Raw genomic sequence first — 18,766 nt, forward strand, 5'->3', positions numbered from 1 at the left:
AGGCAACAAACACCCTCTCGGTAATGTGGAATCGACTCTATCATAATTTTCCACTTCAAATGATAGCAAATCTATCCACGTTATGTAACATGATTTAGACCTACAGTTTGAGCTTAGATGGGAGAACAAGAACACTAGTAGAAGCATTTATGAGTTTAGATTAGTCTAGTTCAGTAACTATTGATAATCTTTTATGTGATTTCGATAGTTTGCCGAGTATGCATTGCTTGTTATGATGTTGAAAATGGGTATTTCTTAACCACTTGTTATCAGTTTCTTTGTAACCCTTTTTCTTGGTAGAGGTATTAATAATTTTAGTCTTTTGTACTGATATTAGACTAGATTAGATAGTATTCTAGACACATTAGATTTGGTTAGAATTGAGCTGGAAGTTCGATTTTAGTTTGTTGGTTCAAGTTGTTCATTTTCTAAATAAAGTAACATGTTTTATGTGCACCCATGTATACTTTAATTCTATTTCTTTTACTGTAACTTTATGTTCACTGTATTCAGTTACCTCTGTACCGTGAACTTATCATCACTGTATTGTTATTATTTATGATTCCTTTACACATCCGTTCTGTAAATCACTTGCCTCCACCGTAAAGTTAAAGTTCAGTAAAAATATAAATTTTTCTTACACCGTGAACTTTTCCTATCGTGAAGATAAAGTAGTAGTAGTAGTAGTGAATTACAGTAGATGCCAATATCGGAATACGAGTTGTTTAAGTATCCTAATAAGTACAGTGAGGTTTTAATTTTAAGAGAACACTGGCGACGTATGTAAGTTCCGTGTATGATGACATAACCATAACCTACATTTGGCAAATGATGTTAACGTTTACGACTCAAGTATTATAAATGTGTCTGGACGATTATGACAAAAAAAAGGTCATATATGCCAGCTGATCATCTTCTCTAGCCAATAACACAAGTTGCATGGAAGAAGTATGAAAGTCTTAGTAAAGTAGGCTATTGTAACATTTACTCAATTATGTAAATGAGGTTCTCATTTGCATAACTTGTGTCTAATGATATTTACCTTAACTTTAAAATTCGCCCCAGAGCAGAGGCGTCGCCAAAAGGTTTTGTGACATTGGCAATATATAGTCTGGCGCCTCACATCAGACTGTTCAAATACATTCTTTGGCATAGTGAAAGGTCACATTAATGATAATTCTTGTCTTACTTTCTCGGCGCCCCGATCAGATACACGACATTCGTACTGGCGTAAGCTGTGGGGTGGTTCCAGCGTGCGTCCTCCCCAGTTGTTATTGGTCTGTTTGGTCTTCAGACGCTTGCTTATTGTTTTAATTATACTGTGGGTGCCGATGACATTGAGTAAGATGAAAGTAAGCTACCTTCGTTTGCCGAGGTCTTTCCTGATCAAAGCTGAGCCTTAGCCTATCAAATCCGTACAAACTTATGATTTTAGACTTCATCATAATTATCTCCATGAAAAATGGAAATATTGTTTTTGGCGCGTTTGTGTGTGTGTGTGTGTGTTTATCTCCATGAAAAATGGAGATATTGTTTTTGGCGTGTCTGTGTGTGTTTGTGTTGTGTTTCCGGACTCTTGTAGTCAGCATAACTCAAGAACCTCTCGATGGATTACAATGATATTTGGTATGTGGGCGGGTGTTGTGAAGCCAAAGGTCAGGGTCAATTTTGGGCCCCCTGGTATGTGACCTTGGTACTGCAGCAGAACTTCAATTTTTGTATCTTTTGACCTGGACGTGCTGTGGTCTTGATTTTTGGGTGGCAGATAGCTTGTGACGTAATGAAAAAGTAGTGTAGGTTTGGGCCCCCTAGCAGCTTGCTCTGGAACTGCAGGGGCGTCATCGTGAAAACCATCTAAGGAGAATAACTGAACAAAGGAACGACGGATATCCGTGATATTTAGTATGCAGGTAGCTTAGACAGAGATTTACATAATGAAGTGCAAATTATGCTAATTGGGACTTAATTTGCATAGCTAATGAGGAAAATCTATATTTGCAGTGTTTTCCATAATAAGACTCAACTAGAAAGGCCGTCATTTGCCCCTGAGCAAATACAGCATGTTTAGCCATACTCCTCCCCTTGCAAGAAGTGGGCTGTCCCAAAATAATGCCTGGGCAAATCGAAATATTAACTGCATGTAGAAAGGCAACATTTGCGAGAGCATCATACTTCGCCAATCTCCCTCCCGATGCATAAATTGACTGTTCCGAAGTCACCCGTGCAAAACTATTCTCTCTACAAGTTCTGCGAGACCCCAAGAGCTTCTTACTGCAAAGTCTTGCGTGTGGTCCTGCAATATGACCTCAGGTGACCTAAATAGAACACGCGTTCTTTGGCCAGTGGCAAATGGAACGCGGGGATCCTTAGATAGAACATGGATTCCTTGGCCAGCAGCAAATAGAACATGGAACGGGGATACCACTTTTGGCCTGTTTTTGGTCTGAAAATGGGCCCAAAAGTCCCCAAAATGAAGCATTCTGAAGTGATGTACACCAGAATTGTGATTGAAGTCCTGTAGGGACATGTTCAAGGCACCCTTGTACCGAATTTCAGGTCACTTGCTTGCAATACCAGGGCACAGGAGCCCAAAATATAAAAATTTTCTAAAAATGCCCCAAAAAAACTCCATAAAAATGATTTTAATGCCTGTTTCAACAAAATTTTAAAATCACCTATGGGTATTTGCCATCTTTACCTACATGCCAAATTTCAGGCCGTTTGGCCCAAAAATGACGGAGTAGATTCCATTTGAAGATATGGCAGAAGAAGAAGAAGGAGAAGAAGAAGAACGTGAACAAAAACAATATGTTGAGCCATACTAGGTATGGCTAAACATAAATACATGTAACATATGTAGTTTATGGAAAGTTGAGCATCAACAGGTACCAATTATGCAAATAAATTCCTCATTTGCATAATTAATGCAAAAACACAGGAATTCATCAAATTGGAAAATTGTAGGACTGTCAATATTGCAACATGTGTAAGTAAGATAAAGGTGTTTATGATTAAGCATATATTATGTAGATGTGTATGTCATTTGCATAAATAGAATTGTTCATGGAGATATGAGGTCGCGGAACTCTTGTTGTGTTTGTGTTTCCGGACTATTGTAGGCAGCATAACTCAAGAACCACTGGATGGATTACGATGATATTTGGTATGTGGGCGGGTGTTGTGAGGCCGAAATTCAAGGTCAATTTTGGGACCCCTGGTATGTGACCTTGGTACTGCAGCAGAACTTCCGTTTTTGTATCTTTTGACCTGGACGTGCTGTGGTCTTGATTTTTGGGTGGCAGATAGCTTGTGATGTAATTAAGAAATGGTGTAGGTTTGGGCCCCCTCGCAGCTCGCTCTGGAACTGCAGGGGCGTTATTGTGAAAATCTTCTAAGGAGAATAACTGAACAAAGGGACAACGGATTTCCATGATATTTAGTATGCAGGTAGCTTAGACAGAGATGTACACAATGAAGTGCAAATTATGCTAATTGGGAATTAATTTGCATAGATAATGAGGAAAATCTATATTTGCAGTGTTTTCCATTATAAGACTCAAATACATGTAACATATGTAGTTTATGGAAAGTGGAGCATCAACAAATACCAATTATGCAAATAAATTCCTAATTTGCATAATTAATGCAAAACACCAAAATTCATCAACTTGGAAAATTATAGGACTTGTCAATATTGCAACATGTGTAAGTAAGATAAAGGTGTTTATGATTAAGCATATATTATGTAAATGTGTAAGTAATTTGCATAAATAGAATTGTTCATGGCGATATGAGGTCGCGGAACTCTTGTTTTTGCAAGTAAAAAGCTGGATAGTGTCAGTTTCGTAGAGAGATACACCATCTCAAACCGATTCCGACCGAGTGAGGTTGCGACAACTGTTGGGTAATCAGGGTATGATGTTTCACCCCGATGACCGAATACTTCCGGGTCACCAGAACGTGACTTCCTGTTTGCTGGAAGTGGCGAGAGTGGGCTAGCGGTCTGGAAAACTTCCTGTCCTTCACAAGCAAAAACCACAACATTCGCGGCTTTAGAGACGGCCGATTGGTTTTTTTTTGTGCAAGAGTAGGGTTCAGCTTTCTTCAGGTAAGACTATCTGTTGTTTTTTGATGCTGAATAATTTGCAGATTTGATATAAAACTATTAAAAGTAAAGACTGTTTCGTAAAAAAAAATGGTGTTGCAAGCAAGGGTGTCTTTGTTACGGTAACTACATTTTCTGTCGTCTGTGACTGTTTGGAAGTAGACTATCTGTGAGTAGAAAATTATGAAAACGTTTGTTTTGAAATTATGTTGTTCACAGGAAGAATTACCGAAAAGGTAGGGATTCCTTGGACGCTTTGAGGAATGTGGATGATAGGTAAACAACAAGGGGTTGAAAGGGTTTTACAGAGTTTCTTTTTTAATAAGACATTTGTAGGTTGTTTATCCAAAGACATCTGAAAATGCAAGTGTTTGTAGGTGTATCCTAAGTATCCAACGAGTCAAGTTTGTATAGCTCAAGATTCATACTGGTATGAAGAGCACTGCTTATGTAAGGTATACTCAAAGTCCCTCTATCCGCCCTTGGCACGGAAACCTCCCGCCATTCTAACACCTGGTGTTCATTACGGCGTGTTCCATAATTTAGGGGGAGGTTCAGTATCTGATGTGGGGAGGCTCAGTACCTGATGCTTCTACATATAGCTACAAGTCAACGTTATTAATGGTTTAGGGAAGGTTCGCTATTTGTGAGGGCCTGCATGCCCTATTACGTAGAGCGTAATCAGCCGTTTTAATTTTACGCAGAGCTTTGCCGACCCCTCCAATAACAACGTAGAGCGTAATCGGTGTATTTTGCGTAGAGCGTTTTTGATCACTTTTATTCTACGTAATGCGTAGTAGCTACCCGGAATTTAACGTAAAACGTAGTTGATGAATTGTGCGTAAAGCGTTGTCAAGCTTTTCTAACCTTGCTCTATCTAAGTCACAAACGAGTGTCATGCCCGCAGTCTGCTTTGTTTTACCATCGTTCCCTTCTACACGATGGAACAATCCACCGAACTCGTCCCCAAAATCGTGTGCAATTGAATAGCAAGGCACATACATTGGAATGATCCCACAGTGTGCTGGACTCGAGATTGTCATTAATTTCCAAGCAGATGTAGCAGTCGTACTTGTTTTGAGCGAAGTTGGTGATGTTTTCACGGTACATTGATTGTGTGCACTTTTACAAATTATCCCCGGTACCCATGCGAGACATGTATCTGCTGCATTTCCTGGTTAGATTGTCTTACCATTGATAAAGTTTAAGGATGGTCACTGGCCGTCTTGGGACACAGATGGCCATAGATTCAGATTTTAAACCTAGCACCTCATGAACCGGCAAGACACTATCGGGCCTTACGAGGATTTTCTTGGCGGGAACATAAGTCCACCACCCATCCTGCTCTCCACTAAACGCGCGCGTTTTCAATGCTGCCACCTACGCGTATACGGCCCTTCTCCGTTCTGCCAGCGTAGTAGCGTTATCTTTATCAAAAGAAATGTAAGAATTTCTCTCAGGTATTTCACAAGTGCAGGTTCAGCTTTGTGAAATCACAGTCTCCCGAGTGATCACTCCGTAATATCCATAATGAACCGTGTCAACCGTGGCAAAAATCAGCAAAAATATGGACTCAATTCTTATCTGTTTGTTTGATGATACACATGTACAGTTGTTTTTAGAAGTTTGATACGTTTGCTGGTGCGCGGGAGAGCCTTTGACTGAGACTGGAGGCCGGCCTGTAGTATTCTTCTTCTTCTTAATGCTTGAACGACCGTGCCCGGAATGTTCCAGCATCAGTTATATAGGGAACTGGCCGTTATCATTGTTCCTTTGTGTGTTCAAGACTGTTATTGTCACCTCCAAACCTCATACATTACCAACTTTCAGCCGCTGGGTTTTTGAGTCCTGCATAATGCACTGGAAAGCTTCAGAATTTAGCGTATAGCGCAGAGAGGCTATCTGAATTTAGCGTAATGCGTAGCCGGCCCTCCGAATATAGCGTAGAGCGTTGTCGGGATGCAGGCCCTAATTTGTTTTGGCTTTGTTTGCCTGCAGATACATAGATTAGAAAAAGAGCAATGTTGGAACTACAGATTAAAAGAAGCAGGTTATTGAATTATTCGTCGTGTTTGTATTTATTGTTGTACTGGTAGTACAAATCAATTTAATAAATTTGATCTGTGAACACCTTTGTTTTGGAAGAAAGTTTAGCATTGTACCATATTTGTCGTAGTATTCAGAATTTTTTTTTGAACTTGGGGCACCAATGTACAAGTAAGAAAACCATGATGTCATAGTTTCTTGCTATTGATGATAATGATCGTTGTCTCTTCAGAAGTTGCACCAGATATCTGAGGATGGCATCAACCAGCAACTTACAGAGTTTGGATGACGTCAGGAGAAAAAAGGATGCTTGTGTGCAATCTAGCAAAGAAAGGAAATGCTACAGGTGTGAGGAATGCAGCAGGCATTTCAGTAAGTTGCGTAATCTGAAGACTCACGTACGGATTCACACAGGGGAGAAACCCTACAGGTGTGAGGAGTGCGGCAGGAAGTTCAGTCAGCTGTGTAATCTGAAGACCCACATAAAAACCCACACAGGGGAGAAACCCTACAAGTGTGATGAGTGCAGTGGGAAATTCAGTCAGCTGTGTAATCTAAAGAGTCATATGCGAACCCACACAGGGGAGAAACCTATCAGGTGTGAGGAATGCAGCAGGCATTTCAGTAAGTTGTGTGATCTGAAGACTCACGTACGGATTCACACAGGGGAGAAACCCTACAGTTGTGAGGATTGCAGCAGGAAGTTCAGTCAGCGGGGTAATCTAAAGAGTCACATGCGGACTCACACAGGAGAAAAGCCCCATAGATGTGAGGAATGCAGCAGGCAGTTCAGTCACCTAAGTGATCTGAAGACTCACATGCGAACTCACACAGGGGAGAAGCCCTACAAGTGTGAGGAGTGCGGCAGACAGTTCAGTATACTGGGAAATCTGAAGACCCACATGTTAACCCACTCACCGTACAAGTGTGAGGAGTGCAGTAAGCGGTTTAGTCAGCTGTGTAATCTGAAGACCCACATGCAAACCCACACAGGGGAGAAACCCTACCAGTGTGAGGTATGCAGCAGGCAGTTCAGTGAGCGTGGTCATCTAAAGAGTCATATGCGAACCCACACAGGGGAGAAACCTATCAGGTGTGAGGAATGCAGCAGGCATTTCAGTAAGTTGCGTGATCTGAAGACTCACGTACGGATTCACACAGGGGAGAAACCCTACAGTTGTGAGGATTGCAGCAGGAAGTTCAGTCAGCGGGGTAATCTAAAGAGACACATGCGGACTCACACAGGAGAAAAGCCCTATAGATGTGAGGAATGCAGCAGGCAGTTCAGTCACCTAAGTGATCTGAAGACTCACATGCGAACTCACACAGGGGAGAAGCCCTACAAGTGTGAGGAGTGCGGCAGACAGTTCAGTATACTGGGAAATCTGAAGACCCACATGTTAACCCACTCACCGTACAAGTGTGAGGAGTGCAGTAAGCGGTTTAGTCAGCTGGGTAATCTGAAGACCCACATGCAAACCCACACAGGGGAGAAACCCTACCAGTGTGAGGTATGCAGCAGGCAGTTCAGTGAGCGTGGTCATCTAAAGAGTCATATGCGAACCCACACAGGGGAGAAACCTATCAGGTGTGAGGAATGCAGCAGGCATTTCAGTAAGTTGCGTGATCTGAAGACTCACGTACGGATTCACACAGGGGAGAAACCCTACAGTTGTGAGGATTGCAGCAGGAAGTTCAGTCAGCGGGGTAATCTAAAGAGTCACATGCGGACTCACACAGGAGAAAAGCCCTATAGATGTGAGGAATGCAGCAGGCAGTTCAGTCACCTAAATGATCTGAAGAGTCACATGCGAACTCACACAGGGGAGAAGCCCTACAAGTGTGAGGAGTGCGGCAGACAGTTCAGTATACTGGGAAATCTGAAGACCCACATGTTAACCCACTCAGGGGAGAAACCGTACAAGTGTGAGGCGTGCAGTAAGCGGTTCAGTCAGCTGGGTAATCTGAAGACTCACATGCAAACCCACACAGGGGAGAAACCCTACAAGTGTGAGGTATGCAGCAGGCAGTTCAGTGTGCTTAGTGCTCTGAAGACTCACATGCGGACCCACACAGGGGAGAAACCTTACAGGTGTGGTGAGTGTGGCAGGCAATTCAGTACCATATGTAATCTGAAGGCTCACATGAGGACTCACACAGGGGAGAAACCCTACAAGTGTGAGGAGTGCAGCAAGCAGTTCAGTGAGCTAAGTGCTCTAAAGAGACACATGCAGACTCACAGGAGAAAACCTACATGTGCAGCAGGCAGTTCAGCGAGCAAGGTGCTGTAACTCATGTGCATGCCCAATAAAGCGGAAGTAAATCAGATGTTGATCCTAAAGACTTACATTGACTGACATGTTAGTCATTCCAGATCTGTTCATGTTGTTAAGGCAGCATCTCTTTGATTGATTTAGATTCTACATCAATAGTTAAGTTGGTTGTGGTATAATAGAATTTATTGTCCGAGATGTTTAGTTTTGTTACAAGTGTATCATGTTCAGGTTGATGTCCAACCTTGTATTTGTAGTGTCTTTGATTGTTGATCATGTTTGATTAGTTTTGAACATAACATTGTTTTTTACATTGTTTTTTTACATTCGTTGACAAATAATAGTAAATCTTAGCTGGTTGATTTCTACAACGAGTGAACTTCTGTTACATCCTTAGACCTTAGATGATGATTAAGTAATATGATAAGTTTCCACTTCTAACAATAGCAAATCTATCTACGTTATGTAACATAACATAACATGACTTAGACCAACAGTTTTGGTTTACAGGGGAGAACAAGATCACTAGTAGAAGCATTTTTGAGTTTATAAGATAAGTCAAGTTTAGTAACTATTGATAATCTTTCATGTTGATTTCGATAGTTTACCAAGTATGCATTGTTTGTATAATTTGAAAAGAGTTGTTTTTTTCTAAAGTGCTTAAGTTGCTTTGTAAGCCGACGTTAGACAACGCATTTTCATGGTAGAGAGTTAATAATTTTTTGATATTTTCTATTTTCCTATCCTTGCTTTACTTTCACGGCGTCCCAATCAGATACACGACATTTGTACGGGCGTAAGATGTAGTATGGTTCCTAGCGTGCGTCCTCAAGTTGTTATTGGGCTGTTTGATCGCGGAACTCTTGCTAATTGTTTTATAATGTTTCAATGACATTGAGTAAGATCAAGGTTAGTTACCTTCGGTTGGCATCAGTGCCGAGGTTGAGTTCAGTTAGCTAGGTGATGTTATTCATGTGCATGCCCAGTAAAGGCTGTAAGAGCCGAAGTGAATCAGATAGCTTAGTCAGTTTTTTTTTCCTAAAGACTTATACATACACTTACGTGTTGTTAGTAATAACGGCTGTGTTATTGTTGTTAACGGAGCATCTCATTCGATTGATATATTGTACGATTATTTTTGATTTCACATGTATAGTTTGTTCAGTTCGCTGTGGCCTTATACATCATTTAGATTCCAAGACGTTAAGTTTTGTTGTAAGTGTATAATGTTCAGGTTGAACGATTTAGGCCTACAGTTTGAGTTTAGAGGGGAGAAAAAGAACACTAGTAGAAGCATTTATGAGTTTATAAGATAAGTGTATTTTAGTAACTATTAATAGTCTTTCACGTTTATTTCGATCGTGTGCCAATTAACCATTGTTTGAAAATATGTAAAAAATTCGTATTTCTCAACCGCTTGAAATACGTTTTTGGGTAAAACATTTTCTTCGGTAGAAATTTTGATCCTTTTTGTCTTTTGTAGTGATATTAGATCAGCACATATTCTAGACTTGTTAGATTTGAGCTGGAAGTTCGAAGTTGTGTAGATTTACAGTAGTTTGTTGGTTCAAGTTGTTCATTTTTGTTAGATTTGAGCTGGAAGTTCGTGTAGATGTAGATGTACAGTAGTTTTTTGGTTCAAGTTGTTATTTTTTTCCAAATAAAGTTACTCGTTTCTTGTTCACTTATATGTATATAGATCTTTTGGAAGACGGTTTGTTAAAGTATACTTATATCTACAGTTATTGATGGAATGTATTAAAGCGTGAAAATGGCGAAATAGTTTAGTTCCATGATGTATGATGACGTAACCTAAACCTCATACCTTTGCCAAAACATGTTATTACGTTCACCACTCACGTATGTATTAGACGTGTTTGGTGGTTAGAGTCCATTCCAAGTCACCGCACGGGTGTTTTTGCCATTGTTTAGAATCAATTTGAAACAGTTGTATTTGTAATCCATATTTCATAGTTTCAAAACATTTCGAAATATTTTAACACTTTCTAAGTGTTCCCACATTGTCATGGAATATTGAAAATATCTATGGAACTGAGAACAATATTTTTGATACTTTCTAAAGATTGATTACACCCCCTTGCCTTTATTTCGAATTTCCTATCTTTTTTTCGAAAGTAGAAATTCGCAGTCTGCTGTTGATTAGTTAGATTACACCCAAAAATAGACGTAGAAAGGCAGCGCTCACACCCGCCGTGCTCTCACGGCTGGCCGCGGGAGTGAAGTAAACAAACCTGTAAGTTAGCAGCACAACAATCCGAATGAAATATTATCAGTGCCTAATCCCTTGGCTTCCTTATCAATCAAACCTAAAAATTTTGCAGGAACGACCCAAATATGCGATAGAAACAACAAAGTACTGACGGAAGCTGTAACGTTACAGTAGTCTGCCGCCCTCCCCCACGGCACGCCAGCACATGCTCTGAAGTGTGGCTGGGACCAAACAACTGACCTTCAGCAATTCCATGTCCCAGTGCAAATTAAAAACGTCAATCAGCCAACAGGATAATGCATAGAGGCTTTATTGTTCCAGAGATGAAGAGTGTCAGATCGTGGATTTTGTTTCGCTATCAAAACTTCATGCTCGCACTCGTGTTGTTGCATTCCCGGCAGACGGCATGACGCAGGCTGATTGCAGGGGAACACGCTGTCTGAAATATCATTATGTATCTATCTTTCAACATATGTCGACAGAGTTTAAGATTTGAAGTAAAAAATAAGTATTACAGTCTTCAGTGCTACATTATTACTGTGAAATTTCGTATCTGTAATCATTTTACGTTGGTTTAAAGTATTTACAAGGAGTATGCCCCCCTACACAAAGAATAGATTCTCCCGCGTGGCGGTAGCCTTTCCGGCTATCCCTTTGTATTATGCCAAATGTCGGGCTAATTTGGCGTGGATAAACCGTTTCTTTTTGCTCATTGCGTCTTGTCATTTGACCACTGTCGGTTCCTGATCGTTAGGCCACAGCAAGTAATTTTTATGGATGACATCAGCGCGCTCATTAATTTTCGCCTGATTTCGAAATAAAAAACAAGAAATTTCATTGCCCTCCGACGGTGGTCAACATGCCAAAAATTGGCAAATATGTCGTAAACGTTGACAGTCTAAGGTGTTCCATTGCATATGAATACCCAGTGTAGTTCCTGCCCATGATGGTATGACAAGCTGTTTTCTGCGTTTGTGCTAGTTAATTGAGCTGTATACACATCTTCAAGAACAGTTTAATGTTGACAGTCCAAGGTGTTTCATTGCATATGAATACCCAGTGCAGTTCCTGCCCATGATGGTATAACAACAAGCTGTTTTCTGCATTTGTTCTAGCAAAGACATTATATAAATAATGGGGGGGGGGGGGGTTCTAGTTAATTAAGCTGTATACACAAGGTGTTTCATCGCATATGAAAAGTCAGTGTAGTTGCTTAAGATGATGGTACAACAAGTTCTTTTCTGCATTTGTTGTAGTTAGTCTATTGAGATGTATACACTGGTCTATTGAGATGTATACACATCTACAAGGACATGTTTACATTAAATCAAGCAGGTTTTGTTATATATGAAACCTTATTAGTTGAATACAGGACTAAAAGACCTGTTGGTCATGATATCATATTTCGTCGCCTCAATTCTTGTTTAACAACACTTATGATCTCAAAATTTGAAAATATAGGAATCTTGTTTGTTTTGGCCCGCCTTGTTTTTTTTTCGCCCTATCTCATTAATTTTGGAGTCTGCGGAGGATGTCATCCATAAAATTTACTTGCTGTGGCCTTAGCAACATTTGCTGTCCCTTTTTGAGAGGGAAAACTACAGTCGGATTGTGCTTATCTGGACTAGAGGAACTCGGAGACCGTGTCACGGCACAGTGACTTCCCGCTCGGTCGGCGGTCCACGTCCGATCCAAAACAGGCTTTGTTAGGATTAGCGGCTCGTTACGGGGGGCAAATGACCCATATCTTTATTTCGAAATGTTTCGAAACTTGAAACAAATCGATTCATATTTCAAATTTGTTTTGAAAAATGATCTCTTTTGACAGTAGAGTCAATTCCACATTACTGAGAGGGTGTTTGTTGCCTTTTGTTCTAACATTTACAAAACCTTTGTAACAATCTATGTGAGATAAGTAACTGTTAAGAACAATTTCCAACATTTATTTGGTGTTCTAAATATTTTCTGCTGTGTTCCAACAGGTTAAACAAATTTCCAACATTGAACACATTATTTGTATTAGTTTCTAAACTGTTGCAACATAGATTGATTATTTGTTGGAACATGTTCCAACATTCTACAAATATGATATAACTGGGTCAGTGGGCTGGGAACAGGGCAATTCACACATCCCTTCAAAGTATAGGGGATTAGGCCTAGGTGCCATGCATAGATACCTAAAGACAAAAGAGTTGCCAGTGTCCAGACGTGAAATCTAAAAATACACAGAGGCAGACAATAGAGCCTGATTAGCACCTACTCTTATGGGGGCAATAACCCAAATCTACCATTTTGAGAATGATGCAAAATGTTGGAACATGTTCCAACAGTAGAACAATCACACAGATGTTTGAAAACTGTTCTAAATAAAGAGATATTTGTGCAAATACTTTCATAATATTTCCAAAATATATAGATGAGTTCAAACATGTGCAAACTTTCATTTCTAATTGTTTGAACGGTCTGGAATTATTTTGAATGAAATAGTCTTTTCTCTAAAATTGTTCAAACTTATTAGCAATATCATCTGAAAACCCTCTCGGTGACATGGAATTGACTCTAACTTTCGCAATGTTTGCAAATTCTTGAAACATTTTCTAAAAGATATTCTCATGTACTCTCATATTTACTTTTTTTCTAAACATTTGTTAATATTTGTAACAGTTTATAGTTTTATAGTTATATGACAAATATTCGAAGATATTCCAAATATAATTACTCAAGCAACTGGATAAAGTTTTGAAACTGTCAGACGTTTCAGACAGCATCCACTGTCTTTCGTCAGTGACTAACGATAGGACTGAGAACACCAGTTTTATACCAAAACTCTGAATAGGTATGTTAATGAGGTTAAGACAATTTAGGATGTCTTGAAGTAGTCTTTAAAAGAAGATTAATTCAAGACAAAGTTTTGTGCCAATAGTTCAATTAGCTACTGTTGATTTTAGTACAGTAACTAAATGTTGTTCGTCCGTGGGTGGGGGGTGGTGGTCAGCACATTATCCCAAGTGCCTGAAAGTTCAACGCGTAAACCCCCTTTCCTGTTGAGGGCGGGGTTGTACATCCTCTCATATATTGCTTCTCTAATTCCCCGTTCGAACCAGCGTTCTTCACGATCTAGGATGTCCGTGGATTCAAGATTGAATGAGTGTCCCTGGTTGTGTTTTAGATGGTGGTAAATGGCAGAGGAGTAGCGGTTAGCGCTCTTTCTGCAATGTTCCTTGTACCTTTCCTTTAGTGGTCGACTTGTCTCCCCAATGTACATGTTATTGCAGTTCGGCTCTTCACATTTCAGTTTGTAGATGACTTTTAGGGGAATTAGAGAAGCAATATATGAGAGGATGTACAACCCCGCCCTCAACAGGAAAGGGGGTCTACGCGTTGAACTTTCAGGGACTTGGGATAATGTGCTGACCACCACCCCCGGACGAACAACATTTAGTTACTGTACTAAAATCAACAGTAGCTAATTGAACTATTGGCACAAAACTTTGTCTTGAATTAATCTTCTTTTAAAGACTACTTCAAGACATCCTAAATTGTCTTAACCTCATTAACATACCTATTCAGAGTTTTGGTATAAAACTGGTGTTCTCAGTCCTATCGTTAGTCACTGACGAAAGACAGTGGATGCTGTCTGAAACGTCTGACTGTTTCAAAACTTTATCCAGTTGCTTGAGTAATTATTTTTGGCGTATCTTACTACCTGGATGTCTAACTTTCATCAACGTATTCGAAGATATTATAAATATCACTAAAAAAACCGTGGTGACTTGGAATGGACTCTAGCCAAGGAGAAGAACAACAGTGTTTATTTGCCTAACAAATACCGACTGACTGAGGTTGCGACAGCTGTTGGATAATCAGGGTATGATGTTTGACCCAGACTACAGAATACTTCCGGGTCACCCGACTGCGACTTCCTGTTTGCTGGAAGTGGCGAGTGGCTAGCGGTCTTTAAAAGTTCCTGTCCTTCTAGAGCAAAAACAACAACATTCGCGGCTTTAGAGACGGCCGATTGGTGTATTTGTGCAAGGCTAGGGTTCAACGTTGCTCAGGTAAGACGATCTGTTGTATTTTTGACTCTAAGAGCTTTGTAGATTGGATAGAAACGTGAAGACGGCTTCGTATAGAAAAAAAGAAGCGACACTAAGGGGGTCTTTGTTACGGTAACTACATTTTCTGTCGCCTGTGACTGTTTGAAAGTAGACCATAGCTGTGAGGAAAAAATTATGAAAACATGTTATTTGCAATTTTGTTGGTAACACAAAAAAGGCAAAAATTCCTCGGGGGATTGAGGAATGGGGAGGGTAATGTGAACAACGAGGGTTTGAAAGGGATTTACGGAGTTAGTTTTGATGAGACTTTTGAAAGTTGTTTATTCAAAGACATGTGAACATGCAAGTGTTTGTAGATATACTTTTTAAAGAGTCGAGTTTATATAGGCCATTGGTGTTAAGTATTCGCTTCATACTGCATGGTATGACATACGCAGTTGATTAAATTTGTAAGGTATACTCCAAGTCCCTCTATCCGCCCTTGGCACGGAAACCTCCCGCCATTCTAACATCTGTTGTTCATTACGGCGTGTTCCATATTTAAGGGAGGTTCAGTATCTGATGTGGGGAGGCTCAGTGTCTGGTGCTTATACATATAGCTACAAGTCAACGTTATGAATGGTTAAGGGTATAGGTTAAGGGTATAGGTTAAGGGAGGGTTCACTATTTTTTTGGTCTCTCTTTGTTTGCCAGCAGATACATGTATATGGATTATATCAACAGCCTTGTTGGAACTACAGATTGAATGATGCAACTTATTCGTCGTATTTAGTGCTGCATACCTAAACCCTGGAGTTAATGAGACTTGACCTAACGTTGAGGTTTAAAGGACAAGAAAGCAGGACCCAGGGTTCTCCTCCTATAAAAACTATCTTCTGTCTGGGAGTTAGTAGCTTAATTGAGCTAAACCCTCATCCCAACATCATAAATGGATTATCCTCTGTAGGGGATCTCTACCCGTCTGGCTCAAAGAACAATAGAATCGGATCAGAGCAGGACAGGAAATCATTTGCATATCAACTGACGTCTCAAGGTTTGAAAAAATCCTGTATTTCTGTCACTAGTTTTTGAAGAAAACATTGTCAGACCAACAAAATAACCCAGATGAACGTGTAACAAAGCTACATAATCAACACAATACATAACTTTGCTAGGCAACTTTCCGAAAATCATAACATTGTGTTTTCAACTATCAAAGCAACCCCTTCAAAGTTGGAATTGTATCTATATTTTCCTCAGAGATGAATTAGCTTTGATAGCTGTGTGTCTAGAAGTATGAATTATACAATTGCGGTGACTACTTGGTAGTCTAAGAAACCAGTATAGACTCAGGGGCTCTGTAAAAATGTAATTTGTATACTGACAGCCAATGTCTGAGACATTCTACCAGTAAGCATGGCAGGCCAGTGTTGTAATTGCTTTATATTCTTGGTTAGGTACTACAAAGCTGACTTGTTTATGTGCAACTATACTTTGATTCCTTTTATACACGATATGATTTCAAACATGTGCTGAAGTAACTTCAATACTTGGTAAATTGTCTTAGCCAGCGAGCCCCTTCACTGATGTGAACACCACGGCATTCAGAAGCAGACTGAGGTCTGGGAGTTTACGTTAGCTAAATTTATTGGGTGGTTTTATAGTCCAGCCTTGCAACAAAAAAAAATAGACGTTTTTAAACAAGTCCGGACCTGCCCAAACATTATCTCTCACTTATATTCTCCTTGTTCTGAGCCATTAAACCTGCTTTAGCTTGTGAAATTTCCGTTGAAAAGACAAAAGCATTGCTGTTTTTGTGTTGATCACTGAAATTGTGTGTTTGCAACTGACTGTATATGACTTTGCATGTATAGTTTTCAAATGTCAGATTTGTGCCAATATGCTGTTCTTTATGCAACCGAATGAATATATTTTTAACACACAAGACTTGAAGTTGAATCCGAACCTAAACCTGAAAATGAGTTAAGTTACCGTATGCAGCACTAGTATTTGTATTTATTGTTGTGTTCATAGTATTCAAAGAAGTAAGTACAATGCTAGACTTTCTACCAAAACAAAGCTGTAGAAATAGATTTGATAAATTTGATCTATGTACACCTTTGTGTTGGTAGAAAGTTTAGCATTGTACTATATTCGTCGTAGTGTTTAGAATTTTATTTCAAGTAGGGCATGTACCAATGTACAAGTAACATAACCATGAATCTACAGTCTCTTGCTATAACGATCGTTGTCGTTTCAGAAGTGGCACCGGATATATAAGGATGGCATCAACAAGCAGCGTGCAGAGTTTGAATGACGTCAGGGGAAAGGCAAAAAAAGGTTCTAATGTGCGATCTAGCAAAGAGAAGAAATGCTACAGGTGTAAGGAATGCAGCAGGCAGTTCAGTCGGCTGTGTGATTTGAAGACTCACATGCGAACCCACACAGGAGAGAAACCCTACAGGTGTGAGGAGTGCAGCAGGCAATTCCGTCAGCTGAGTAATCTGAAAACACACATGCGGATTCACACAGGAGAGAAACCCTACAGGTGTGAGAAATGCAACAGGCAGTTCAGTAGGCTGAGTAATCTAAAGAATCATATGCGGACTCACACAGGGCAGACACCCTACAGGTGTGAGGAGTGCAGCAGGCAGTTCAGTGAGCTGGGTAGTCTAAAGAGACACATGCGGACTCACACAGGGGAGAAACCCTACAGGTGTGAGGAGTGCAGTAAGCAGTTCCGTCGGATGGGTCATCTGAAGAGTCACATGCAAACACATACAGGGGAGAAGCCCTACAGGTGTGATGAGTGTGGTAGACAGTTCAGTAGACTGGGAAGTCTGAAGACCCACATGTTAACCCATACAGGGGAGAAACCTTACAAGTGTAAGGTGTGCAGCAATCAGTTCAGTCAGCTTAGTAATCTGACGACTCACATGCGGACTCACACAAGGGAGAAACCCTACAGGTGTGAGGAGTGCAGCAGGCAGTTCAATCATCTAAGTGACCTGAAGAGTCACATGCGAACACACACAGGCGAAAAGCCCTACAAGTGTGATGAATGCGGCAGACAGTTTAGAAGACTGGGAGGCCTGAAGACCCACATGTTAATCCACACGGGGGAGAAACCCTACGGATGTGAGGAGTGCAGTAGGCAGTTCAGAACGCAGAGTTCTCTAAAAAGACACATGCGGACTCACAGGAGAAACCCGACATGTGTGAGCAGTGCAGCAGGTAGTTCAGTGAGCTAGGTGCTCTAACTCATGTGCACGCCCAATAAAGGTTGGAGGAGCGGAAGTGAATCAGATAGCTTAGTCACCTGTTTATCCTAAAGACTTACAAGCACTGACATGTTGTCAGTTCTGTTTCCATCAGTTGTGCGATTAGTCTTGAGTGCATGAGGATAGTTAGCTGGCTGTGGTCTTACAGAATTTAGGTTCCAAATCGTTTAGTTCTGTTAGAGGTGTATCATGTTCAAGTTGATTTCCTATCTTGTATTTGTAGCTTCCCTGATGGTAGATCATGTTTGATTGTTCTGAACTTAACATTGGTTTTGTACATTCGTTGACAGATAGTCAGCGTAGCAGGTTGATCTCTACAACTAATGAACTTCTATTACAACCTTAGATTATGATAATGTTATATAATAAGTTTCCACTTCTAACAATAGCAAATCTATCTACGTTATGTAGTATGATTTAGAGTTTGAGTTTAGAGCGGAGAACCAGAACACAGCATTTATCATTTTGTAAGTTAAGTCTTGTTTATTAGCTATTAAGCATCTTCCAGGTTGATTTCGATACTTTGCCAATTATGCATTGGTTGTTATAATGTTAAAAAGGGGTATTCCTTATAAGCACTTATAAGTTTCTTTGTTACCCATTTTATTGATAGAGATTTTTTAGTCTTTTGTAGTGATATTAAACTAGCACATATTTAAGATATATAAGGTTTTGTTAGATTTTGTTGAGCTGGAAGTTCGTGTAGATGAAGATGTACAGCATTTTGTAGGTTCAAGTTGTTTATTTTCCAAATAAACTTACTCGTTTCTTGTTCATCTATGTATAGATACGAA

At 40.1% G+C, this 18,766-nt stretch overlaps 1 protein-coding gene across 1 annotated transcript; it reads left to right on the forward strand.

Annotated features, from left to right (window-relative positions):
- The first annotated feature begins 6,382 nt into the window (after positions 1 to 6,382).
- LOC136426567 (zinc finger protein 208-like) lies at positions 6,383 to 18,746 on the forward strand. The gene is made up of 2 exons (XM_066415230.1): positions 6,383 to 8,438; positions 16,952 to 18,746. Exons 1-2 carry the CDS (start codon positions 6,406 to 6,408, stop codon positions 17,940 to 17,942), a joined length of 3,024 nt encoding a protein of 1,007 aa, XP_066271327.1. The 5' UTR covers positions 6,383 to 6,405; the 3' UTR covers positions 17,943 to 18,746.
- The last annotated feature ends 20 nt before the right edge of the window (positions 18,747 to 18,766 follow it).

Source organism: Branchiostoma lanceolatum, chromosome 2 (assembly GCF_035083965.1).
Source record: "Branchiostoma lanceolatum isolate klBraLanc5 chromosome 2, klBraLanc5.hap2, whole genome shotgun sequence".
In the NCBI taxonomy this organism is placed as follows: Eukaryota; Metazoa; Chordata; class Leptocardii; order Amphioxiformes; family Branchiostomatidae; genus Branchiostoma; species Branchiostoma lanceolatum.

Excerpts from the sequence above, each read along its gene's own strand:
- LOC136426567 (XM_066415230.1), top strand. The coding sequence starts at position 6,406 with ATGGCATCAACCAGCAACTTACAGAGTTTGGATGACGTCAGGAGAAAA. Across the intron at positions 8,439-16,951 it reads AGTTCAGCGAGCAAGGTGCT|AAGTGGCACCGGATATATAA; the intron begins GTAACTCATGTG and ends TTGTCGTTTCAG.